At 33.4% G+C, this 12,732-nt stretch overlaps 1 protein-coding gene across 1 annotated transcript in view; it reads left to right on the top strand.

Annotated features, from left to right (window-relative positions):
* The window catches only part of KLHL4 (kelch like family member 4), a 172,601-nt gene that overhangs the window by 97,799 nt on the left and 62,070 nt on the right, over positions 1-12,732 (top strand). Inside the window, 3 exon segments of the mRNA XM_021692332.1 lie at positions 2,571-2,767; positions 8,161-8,373; positions 11,046-11,232. Coding sequence (XP_021548007.1) covers positions 2,571-2,767; positions 8,161-8,373; positions 11,046-11,232 — 597 coding nt within the window.

Genomic DNA, 12,732 nt, shown 5'->3' with positions numbered 1-12,732 from the left:
GGAATGATTACATAGATGAAGATAATTAATGCACACATTATCTCAAATAGTTAATTCTTTTTTTGTGGTGAGAATGCTTAAGATATACTCTCAACAGTTTTCAAGTATACAGTACCCAATACCATATTATTAACTATAGACACCATGTTGTACATTAGATCCTCACAACTATTTATCTTATAAATGAAAGTTTACACCCTTTGATCTACACCTCCCCAGTTCCCCCTCCCAGCCCCTAGCAACCACCAATCTACTTGCCATTTCTAAGAAATCAGAGGAAAAAAAATATAGATATATTTCCTTATCCATTCAATTGTTGAAGGACATTTAGGTTGGTTGTTTCCATTTCTTAGCTATTGTAAATAATAGTACAACAAACATGGGAGTGCAGATATCTCTTAAGATCCTGATTTCATTTCTTTGTATATATAATCATGAGTAGGATTTTTGGATCATATGGTAGTTTTATTTTTTAATTTTTTTCGAACCACCATACTGTTTTCCATAATGCTGTATTAATTTACATTCCTACAAACTGCATAAAGGTTCTCTTTTCTCCAAAACCTCACCAACATTGGCTATCCCTTCTTTTGATTTTGATTTACATTTCCCTGGTATTTAGTGATGGTAAGCACCTTTTCATATCCCTATTGGTCATTTGTATGTCATTTCTGGGGAAAAAAAAAAAAAAGATCCAGGTTAGTTGCTCTTTTTTATTTTTATTTATTTTTTATTATTTTTAAAGATTTTATTTATTTATTTGAGAGAGAGAGAGGGAGAGCATGAGGGGGAGTGGAGCAGAATCAGAGACAGAAGCAGACTCCCTGCTGAGCAGAAAGCCCAATGCAGGGCTGGATCCCAGGACCCTGAGATCATGACCTGAGCCAGAGGCAGACACTTAACCAACAGAGCCACCCAGGCACCCCTACTTGTTCTTTTTTAATTGGATTATTTGTTTTCATGCTATTGAATTATATGAATCCTTTATATATTTTAGATATTAACCCCTTATCAGATATATGGTTTGCAATATTTCTCTCATTCTGTAGATTGCCTTTTCAATATATTTTATATTTCCTTTCTGTGCAGAAGCTTTTTAGTTTGATGTAGTCCCACTTGTTTATTTTAGCTTTTGTGGCCTGTCTTTTGGTGCATTACCAAGAAATTATTGCCAAAACCAATGTCAAGGAGATTTTTTGCTGTTTTCTTCAAAGAGTTTTATGATTTTGTTCATTAAGAAATTAATATTCTCCTGAATAACCAGGCCAAGTTTCAATGTCTGTAGCAGGTGAATCTTAGATCTGAATCTGAGAATAGTTTATAACTTCTCTGGGTCTCATGAGATATGGGCAGGTCTCTCCCTTCAAAATCCATGACAAAAAACAAACAACTCAAGAAAGTCTGCTGATGGACAAGACCATTTCACCACATATTTTAGAGGTTGAAACAGATATAGAGCATCTCACAGTATGTATTTACTCTTTCATTTATGCTTATAAAACCATATAGAATCCATATTAAGGCATTTTACAAGGAGAAAATATAAAGAAATAGTTTATAGTACATATACTCCATATGAAATATCATTTTTTATAACTTACTTATACTTTGGCTAAAACAAAAAAAAAAAGAATATAGCAAAATGCAAAATAACTTACATTTCCAAAAAGTCATCAACAATGCTTCCTTTGAAAATTTTATATGTATGTGCATACATACATATTTAAATATATATATATTATATCTCAATATAAAGGAAATAGCTTAAATAGCTCTGATCTCATTAAAAAAAAAATCTCTTCACAGATATTTTCAAACAGAGCCAGTTTTTTATATCTAAGAAAATGATCATACAAACATTTATTTGAGGACTGTTAGCAATATTATTTTTCTTTTGAGACAATACCAGGTATCAGTTCCAGGCATAATATCTGAGCAAATTCATCCTTATCAGCTAATAAATGTAGACAGACACACAAAAATATAGACATATAACCTCAATGCTCTACTTAGTTATCAAAATTTTTTCCATACAAATGATAATTACCTGTATGGTCGTTGTACAATATGACAAAATACTCCTTGAGTCATAGTATTTACAGTTTTTTATATAAAATTTATTATTTATTTATTTATCTATCTATATGTTTACTTATTTATTTTATTTAGGTGAAAGAATTGTAGATTTTTCTTTTTTTCTTTAAATTCAATTAGCCAACATATAGTACATCATTAGTTTCAGATGTAGTGTTCAATGATTGATATAAGATTTAGATGAGGTCTAAGATGACGAAGAAATAACAAGTTGCTGTTCTTTGCAATAAAGGTGTTCACTGTTCATTTGCTACAGTTGTTTTTGATAATCTAGTCTGGCTCCCTTCAGCCATCTTATTAATATTTTTACAGACTCCCTTGCATATGTTGGCTTTTAAAGGTATTTCCATAGTGGTTACTGTGCACTAGAAATGATAGCCTTAGTAATGAGAGAAATTGAAAAATTCAACTAGTTAGCACATATGTGTCTTACTTTGGGGACATATAATCATTCTTTACTTTTTCAAACCATCTAGGTGTTCTGCAGTTAAAAGAAGATACTATTGAAAATTTGTTGGCTGCAGCTTGTCTCTTGCAGCTGACTCAAGTCATTGAAGTCTGCTCCAATTATCTCATAAAGCAGCTCCATCCTTCAAACTGCTTAGGAATTCGATCATTTGGAGATGCCCAGGGCTGTACAGAGCTCTTAAGTGTGGCACATAAGTACACAATGGTAAAATAAATTGTTTCAAATTAACTTGTAGTAATATTATATTAACACAATATCTAACTTACTGATTTGTTTACTGATATGTATGTGTACATGTGCATATGTGTATGTGTATATAAATATATAATGTATGGGTGTGTGTATATATATGCACACAGCCTTTCCAATGTAAAGACTATAATGTTGGGATAAAATTGAAGAGCAATATAAATTTATTTGCAAATTACTTGCACATAGTGGATATTAGATAAAAATATTTGGTTGAGCTGTACTCAAGCAAGTTTCTCATTTTTTAAACTGAAAAGGTTTAATTAAATCTCAAAGCTTGGAGAAATGAGAATACTGCAAAAAATTAAATCATGTAAGGACATATTTCAAGTCATATCCGCAGTATTAGGAAAATCTACTGTCCATGATTTCTTTTTCTTTAAAGATTTTTTATTTATTTGACAGAGAGAAAAAGAGAGAGAGAGCACAATCAGGGGGAGAGGCAGGCAAAGGGAGAGGGAGAAGCCTGATGTGGGACTCGATTCCAGGACCCTGGGATCATGACCTGAGCCAAAAGCAGATGCTTAACTGACTGAGCCACCCGGGCGCCCCATCCCTGATTTAAGTTTTTATTTACATTCCAGTTAGTTAGCATATAGTGCATTATTAGTTTCAGGTGTACAATTTAGTGATTCAACATGTACATACAGCACCGGTGCTCATCACAAGTGCACTCCTTAATCCCCATCACCTATTTAACCCATCCTCCCACCTACCTGCCCTCTGGTACCCATCAGTTTGTTTTCTATAGTTAAGAGTTTGTTTCTTGGTTTGTCTCTCTTTTTTTCCCCCCGTGATCATTTGTTTCTTAAATTCCACACATGAGTGAAGGCATATGGTATGTCCCTTTCTCTGACTGACTTATTTTGCTTAAATACTCTGTAGCTCCAACCACATTGTTGCAAATAGCAAGAGTTCATTCTTTTTGATGGCTGAGTAATACACACACACACACACACACACACACACACACACACACACCATTTCTTCTTTATTCATTCATCAGCTGATGGACATTTGGGCTCTTTCCACAAGTTGGCAATTGTTGATGATGCTGCTATAAACATCAGGGGGCATGCATCCCTTCAAATTAGTATTTTTGTATTATTTAGGTAAATACCTAGTAGTGCAATTGCTGGATGATAGGGCTGTTCTATTTTTAACTTTTTGATGAACCTCCATCCTGTTTTCCAGAGTGGCTGCACCAGTTCACATTTCCAACAGCAGTGTAAGAGGGTTCCCCTTTCTCCACATCCTCAACAACATCTTTTGTTTCTTGTGCTGTTAGTTTTAACCATTCTGACAGGTGTGAGGTGATATCTCATTGTAATTTTCATTTGTATTTTTCTGATGATGAGTGATGTTGAACATCTTTTCATGTATCTGTTGGCCATCTATATGTCTTCTTTGGAAAAATATCTATTCATATCTTCTCATTTTTTAATCAGATCATTTGTTTCTTGTCCTTGATTTTTTGTAATATCAGAACTTTAGTTTCTAAAATTGTATACATTATGATTTCTAATGAAAGTTAAATAACATTCAATAAGAAAAGGAATTCAATATAAAAACATTCAATAAGAACAAAAACTAATTAATATATCAATATTAACTGGAAGAGCTTAAGAACTATCAAAATCAGCCAATTCTACTGAATGGATATTTTATGTCTTAACAAAAATATCTATTTTGGTTAAAAACAACTTGTAGTTCAATCCTTTAACTTAACTAACTTAAAATCCTTCTCAATTCTATAAGTAATTATAATAAATTAACTGAACATGTTTGTATGTGTTAATTCTTTTAAAATTGGATGGGATAAGACTATCTTTATTCAGTCAAGTTATAGTGACATGAAATATAGATTACAGGGAGACCAGAAAAAGTAGTCAGAGGATATTAAATTACCATTAATGCTAATAATTCCCTGATGCAAAGAAGAAAATGAACTTTTGGGGCACCTGTGGCTCAGTCAGTTAAGCGGCTGCTTTTGGCTCAGGTCATGTTCCCAGGGTCCTGGGATCAGGCTCTCTGCTCAGCAGGGAGCCTGTTTCTCCCTCTCCCTCTGCCTACTTGTGCATGCGTGCTCTCTCTCTCTCTGTCAAATAAATAAATAAATAAAATCTTTAAAAAAAAAGAAAATGAACTTTTGAACCTCTGAAGCAGGAAAAATATGAGATGGATCTTTCTGTAAAACCCGATCAAAAAGATAAATCTTTCAAGCTAAGAAAATTGCTATGGTTATTTAAGATTCAAAAACAAAAAGGCAAGTACATAAAAGCAAACAATAGAGAATCACATCTAAAAATAAAATTAACATTATGAGTTTATGATTGAGAGGCATATAAACAATATTTTGTTAACATTTAATACAGATCTTAAATTTTTAAACTTTCCAATATTTGAATTCTCTAAATTTTCCTGGTAAAACTTTCTCCCTCTTTTTCCCATCCCTGGTCATTGTTCAAAATTTGAAGTTTCAAACAAAGTCCTCAAACTATAGCATTATCGGGAGAATTATATTATAATGGATTGACGGTTTAATATATGTTACTGAATCATACTATTTATATTCCTATGTGCTAAATACAGCTGCCATATAGTCTATAGGAACATCAGTTATATAGTTCAAAGAATAATCCTACCACAAAAGCCAAACATGAAAACTACTTGTTAATTTACTTAAATTCTTAAACTAAGTATTAAGTTTCCTGTCTGTTATCTTACTCTCACTGTCAAAACACATTCTGATAAACAGCTTGAATTATTTTTTGTTGCTCAAAATGAACTTGTCTTCCTTTTTTTATTATGTGGCTGAAACTGAATGTTAAAGCGGGATGTGCAAAAAGCACATTACTGCTGTCTCACTTAACTCCCTTTCTTCAGTTATTTTAGTATCTACTATAAATAAAGCAAAGGAGGAAAGGTCTTGCTATAATAATGTTTTTGTAATACTGTATTGATATTATTAAAATACAAATAATTTTAATTTTTAAGAATAATGTTGAACTCTTAAGACTCAATTACAAACATTTGAATATTAGACTGCGTAAAACATAATCTCCCTCCCTAATGTGAATGGGCTTCATTCAGAAACATCCTCACAGATACACGCAGAATAATGTTTGATACAAAGTCTAGACACTCCATGGGTAAGTCAAGTTGACACATGAAATTAGCCATCATAATTCCATAAATAGTAGTCTGCACTGATGAAACACTCAGCAAGTATGTTATATTTATCTAGTAAGTTTTACAACAAAGTAAGTGTGGATTAAAAAATGAGTATCAAACCTCTTGGAAAGGTGTATAGAAGAAAGTGTTTATCTTGAAATTCTAAACAAAATAATTCCAAAATAAAACAATTCAAAATTATTCTTTAAGCTTAACTAAATATTTCTCTACAGTACTGGATATTGCAGTGCCATGTGTATACTTTAAATCAATATATTTATTTTTTTTATTTAAACTAGGTTACTATATTGCCAAACAATTTTCAGTAGTCTCATTGGGAAGTTTCTCTGGAACCATAACAAATTCTATCATAAACTCTAATTTCTCGCTATATAAATTGACCATCATATAAACTATTTGAATAATTTCTTAACTTTTTCAAATGCATAACCTAATTTGATAGATTTTTCTATGATCCACATTAACCACTGAGTAGGTTTTACCAACTGGGCCAATCTCTCTCTCTCTCTCATTTGCTTTCTATTTTTCTTTTCTTTCATTGGAGAGTGGATAGAAAGGAGAATGAGATATAGGGTCTTCCGTCATATTGACATAACGATATAAACTCTCAGAGTTTACATACACTACCAGTAATAGGTAACCATACATTTTTAGAGTTTTATCTTTTCCTTAACCCATTCATAAAAATTATGTCACTTATGAAAGGCAGTTGCAGTGTTGAGCAAAATGGAGTAGACCTAAAGACTTAGGCTTGAGTCTATACTTTTCCATTTATTGCACAGGAGACCAAACAATTCACATAGCCTATTTTCTCATCAGAATGATTTCACCTCCTACAAGATCATATTGGTGATGACTTAATGATTTTTTTTGACTATATGTTTGTGAAAGTGTGATGTGCTGTACAAATGTAATGTATTATTAGTTATAGTACTAGTTCCATTATTTTGCTGTAGGTGAGAGGGTTTTCAACCAGGGACATCTGCTACATTAAAAACAGTAGTCCTCTCTTAATTGTTTACCTTAGTCACAAGAGGGCTCTTCATTTAAATAGACAATTTAGCTTGGAATTTATGGTACCAGAGCTCCCTGATGGGTCTATCAAAAATTGGTTTTTGTATGAATAATTTTACTATTAAGCTAACTCAGTTCCACAATGACTAAACTCTGAGTGGAGATGAGGGAGTGATTTGATTTATCCAAGATTCCCCCCAATTTATTTAGAGGCTGTTTTAAGCTGCTTCAAGAATATCTCTTTATTTTGCAACATAAATTACCAACTAGAGAGGTTTATCTCCATTTTGGAAGTATATCACATTTAAAACCTAAGATTTTTTTACTATGAAAAATGTTGAAAAAGATAATTGTGTTGTCATAGAAAAATATGCAACATTATAAATAAGAAAAATATATAGTGGTGTTTTGAAGAAAAAAATTTGAAACACAGCTGCATGAAATTTGATACTTGATAAAATATAACACTGTGACAGAAGAGAGAATTAAGGAATAATATATAAAAATTGCAAGACAACCCCATTTACCCCCCAAAAAAATAACTCCATAAAAGTCCCTTTTAGATTGTCCTAAATCTGTGTATTATCCATTGTAAAATATACATTTGCCTTGGTTAATAGATCATGCTTTTCCATAAGAGAAAAGAGTTTTTCATCAATCTGTTTGTCTCAACTCAAAGGAATTCAGTATGTTGCCCCCTCAAACGTACAGCCAGAGTTACCTCTCCCAGATCTTCAAGGTAACCTCCCCCTTGAAAATTTCCACCCTTTCTCTTAAGGGTTTTGGCTAAAGACCAACTCAACATCAATCACTTCTGGAGTCGTAAGTTGTTGCCACCTACAACAGCTAGGAGAGAAAAGAACTGGTATCAACTCAGGCACTACCAATGTGGCCTATGAAGCAGTTAATCCCTTTACCTGAGTTCAATAAATAATTCTCAGGGGAAACATTTGGCTCCTCAACTTCAGAAGACTCCCTATGCCCTCTGTCACAGGCAGCAATGGCACCTATTTGTTATAAATGCATATACCTGTCCCTCTGGTCTTTTCTGAATTTTAACAAAGCAAAGTGTTCATATGCTTGTTTGGTTAAGACATTTCTAAAGTAGAAAGTTTCAGTAGAAAACCTTTCTTTTCTAGGAACACTTCATTGAGGTAATAAAGAACCAAGAATTCCTCCTGCTTCCAGCTAATGAAATTTCGAAACTTCTGTGCAGTGATGACATTAATGTGCCTGATGAAGAAACAATTTTCCACGCTCTAATGCAATGGGTGGGGCATGATGTGCAGGCTAGGCAACGAGACCTAGCAATGTTGCTTTCTTATATCAGACTGCCATTACTTCCACCACAGGTATGGAAATTTACCCAGGTAACATATAGTTCTAAACTACCACTAAACATAAATCCATTCCTTTTTTGTCTAATTTTATTTTATTTATAGGATTTCTGTTAACTGGAGTGTATAGTATTTGTCTCACAGAAGGACATATCCAACCTTCAATTAGCACTATTTATGATGCAGAGAAAACAAGTATAAAAAAAAGCTACAGATAATCCCTAAAAAAAAAAAAAATCTAAGAAAGCATATTCTTTAGTTTCAGTTTCTTCCTCATCAAACAGCACTTGTAAGAAGCAGAGAAAATGACTAGGCTCTTTTTTTTCTTTTCCTGCCCACCTTCTAGGCAAGCTGATAATAACCAATATAGTAGCATCCCAAAGTAGACTTTAGCATGGAGTTAGTCTGGCTAATACTAACATGGTTAATTACCTGCTATGATTGAAATCATACTAGAGTAGCTTCAGATGAACTACAGAATCATTATAATTACATCCTTATCATACATGCTGTAAAAATGATTCTAAAAACAAACACCCTTGGATATGATTTGGGATTGACCTACCTCATACTGAATTTTAGTAAGTGAAGCTTAGTGAGGTTGGAGTGCAGTCTCATTATATACTTCTACCACTGGTGATAACAATTTTTTTTCTGTAGCAAATTGATCAACAGTAGATATCAATTGTATATTGTATATATATAAATATATTGCACATATGCACATTTCATATATTATATAGCCTGTGACTGAAATCATCAAACATCATCCACATTGGAAGGAGGAGCTTCATCTAGATCTAGTGGATCAGTAGTTTCATAAACATTAAAATTAATCAATTTTCAACAAATTACCAATTAAATGCTAATATTGAAAAATAGAATATTAATTTACTGATGATTTTTCTACTTTTTTTTTTACTTTTATCTGTTAATTAAATCCATGGAGCTACATATTTACTATGAAGAATTTATCCATATGCAATGAAAGAACACTGACTGCTTTCTTGGGTATAGCAAATTTATTCAAAGGGCAAGGCAATGGTAACACCAAAAAGAGAAACATTAAAATATACATGTAATTTTAGAACCAAGGTTCAGAATCTTTGGAAATTTTATGTTTGTGTGAATGTGTGTACACTTGCATGCCTTATTCTCATGAGAGGGTCTATATGATTCATTAGATTCTCTAAGGCAGTGCTACTCAAAATGACTGAGCTAGCAGCTTAGTATTTCCTTAGAGCTTGTTAGAAACCCAATTTTCCAAGCCCCCACCACAGACGTACTGAAACAATTTATGGGGGTGAGGACAAGGAATCCATGTTTTAATAAGTTCACCAGATGATTCTTAGATATGCAAAAAAAATGAGATGCACTGGTATAATGGATCAGAGGTCCTTAACTTTATATTGCTTTTTCTATATGTTCTTTCAGCAAACTGCTTAGTTTGGACTTGTCTTACTTTATTGGAATGAGGAGAAATTTCCAGCCCAAACGCACAACCAATGGTCTTTGGCCTCCCATCCCTGAGTATGCCTTATGCCTAAAGTGTGGACTGTTGTGAACTTTTCCTAATGGTGGTAGTGGTGGGTAATACCATACAGAATATAGACCTTCCAAAACAACTTTAATAGTGACTTTAAAAAATATTCTAGAAATGAAATATATGAAGAGAATGGTGGTAAATCCCTGAAGAATATTTTGAAATAAAGTTACATAACTCAGTTTTCAAACTTATTTTCAGCAGCATATGCATTAAGGAAATGCTTGAGGTCTCACCAGTCAAGTCAAAATAGTGATCCATAAGAGAACTAAGCTGGGATTAAGCACTGCAGAACAGGAAATTTCAGGGAAGTTTTATGGGATGAGATTAGCATTTCCACTTCAAACTGCAATTCCTCTCAATGTCCTATGATACTGTAGACCCAAAACTCCAATGAACCAATATAAATGACCCTTGGTAAAATTCTGAAACAAGCTCTTCACTTTTCCTCAGCTCACCTCAGGAAAAATATTTTACTTAGCTTTTATCCCATTCAATGAGGGTCTTAGTGTCTGCCAGGCAATGATGGTTAGAAAGGATTGATCATCTACTATTGCTAATGTTTTGGCTACCCACTAACACATGTCTTTTACTGATGTACACATGTACATGTACAGATAAAAAGCATCTACTTTCAGAATACTTTACAAAAGTGATTTGATGATAAAGATGCAGTTCTTTATGGTGATATTACTTTATTTTAACTGGGCATGCTTGTACCAATTTCTCTAAATCCACCAATAAGGTGGCTGCTTATTTGGCTACATGCAGTAGACTGGAAGATGCTTGTTTTGTGTAGACATAGATAGTCTCTTGAACTGCTTTCAGTAACCCATTGTGAACTGCTTTCACTAATCCATTTTCTAAGTGTCTTTTCACTTTCACTTCTTGATATTATATGTGTATCTATTCAAAAGATGTATAATATGTCAAATAAATCTGAACAGATCAGTAGCTACTACTATGAGATCTTTAATCATTTTAAATCATAAGTGAACATAAACATATGTCACTAAGTAACTTAAAATACTAACACTTTTACATTTGAATTAGCTCAAGTTTTCTCCAAGGTTATATAAGCAAAAGTATGTTATTTTTAATGGTAGGTTATTTACTTCATATACCATGCATCATTACTTTTCAGTTACTGGTGGATCTTGAAAACAGCTCTATGTTTGCTGGTGATCTTGAGTGTCAGAAGCTCCTAATGGAAGCTATGAAGTACCATCTCTTACCTGAGAGAAGACCTATGATGCAAAGCCCTCGGACAAAGCCTAGAAAATCAACTCTGGGGGCACTTTATGCTGTGGGAGGCATGGATGCTATGAAAGGTAACAGGAATGATTAATTTAGAAAGTATCATTCAAAAAAATATATTCTAAACACCCCCCAAATTATGAAGGTGGAATTAAAGCAATATTTAATTTTGTGCATCTAAAGCTAATTTTAATAAATAGCATAATTTATGTAATTTTACAATTTTTTCCTTAACTTATGGGGATATAATCCTTTAATTAGTGTTAGCTAAGCTCTTAATAGGTACTTTTATTTTATGGCAACAGTTTTTAAATTTGAGCATTTGCTTTGCAATATAAGATGTTTTCAAGGAAAACTTACTTAAGGTTTATCATAAATAGAAGGGTTTAGCAAATTTGTATAAAGAAAAGCATATTTGTTTTTTGACAGAAATAGAAGAGGGGCCTTGCTGCAAGTTCCTATTAGATGCTCAAAGACCAGTTACAAAGAATCTTGAAGTGTTGGTGCTACAGGATAGAAAACTGGTTCCAAACTGAGGTTCAGCTGCTCGCCATGTGAAAGTCAGTACTTGAGAGACAAGTAATGGTGGGAAAAGAAAGATTCAGAAAGTCAGCATCTTGGGAAGATGGTGGACTAATGTCTTGAAGACCATCTCCCCAGTATAGATGAAACCAGAGGGTTTTAAAAGAGAAGTTTGGGAAATGGTGGGGGCTATGTGCAGGGGAAACTTGTGCTCAGACAGTTAATCATATGTCAACAATGACCTTGAATAGACTTGCTGGGCAGCTGTTTTCAAATGTGGTCAGGCCTTATCTTTTGGAATAGTCTGGTCCTTCATTCCTTAAGGCCAATGGTCTGCAAAATCTCAAGGAAAGTAGGTTAATTCTATTATAAACCAAGGGACTTAGGTCAACAAACAAGGAGTGCATAAGCTTGAAGTAAGTTAACACTTAAGACCAGTTGGAGTGCTGTTACAAATCCCCACTTTCAATCCTTCATTCCATTTCTATGGAACATACATAGAGGTCCATCATCTGTAACTGCTTCAAGCTGAATTACGGCAGACTATGGGTTTTGGAATGGAAGGATTTGACATGGGTGCAGGACTTAGCTTTTGGTTCCTTGTTCTCATGGAGGGGTATCAGAGGTAGTTTTTTTTTACCTCATTTTTCTACATTGTTTGGCACTACATGGCATCATTAACTTTATCTCCAAGTATAGTCTAAGGAATAGTAACAGTATAGTTAAGCCCAATTTTATCATTCCCTCTAAAATTGATCTGACACCAAGAGAATAGACCAGTATCAAAGAGAATAGATCAGTAAACTAGTCCCAGCCACCTTGGAAAAATGGGATGTTGTGGGCAAGGGCCTGTTGCAGCCATGTGGCTTGCTGCCTAATTTTGTCTCTCTAGGTTCTTACTTCCAAGGACTAGTTAATATAGGTACAGCAATTGGTGTTAGCTATTATATAGACTCTACCTTGTTCAGCAAGCAATCAGGTAATTAATAAGAGGCATTTCTTTTTTTTCCATACCTTCAGATGAATTTTATCTGAGTAATCTTTTTTTTTTT

The sequence above is a fragment of the Neomonachus schauinslandi genome, chromosome X, assembly GCF_002201575.2.
Source record: "Neomonachus schauinslandi chromosome X, ASM220157v2, whole genome shotgun sequence".
Taxonomy (NCBI): Eukaryota; Metazoa; Chordata; class Mammalia; order Carnivora; family Phocidae; genus Neomonachus; species Neomonachus schauinslandi.
The sequence above is the reverse complement of the archived record's forward strand: the minus strand, read 5'-3'. Positions and strand labels throughout refer to the sequence as shown.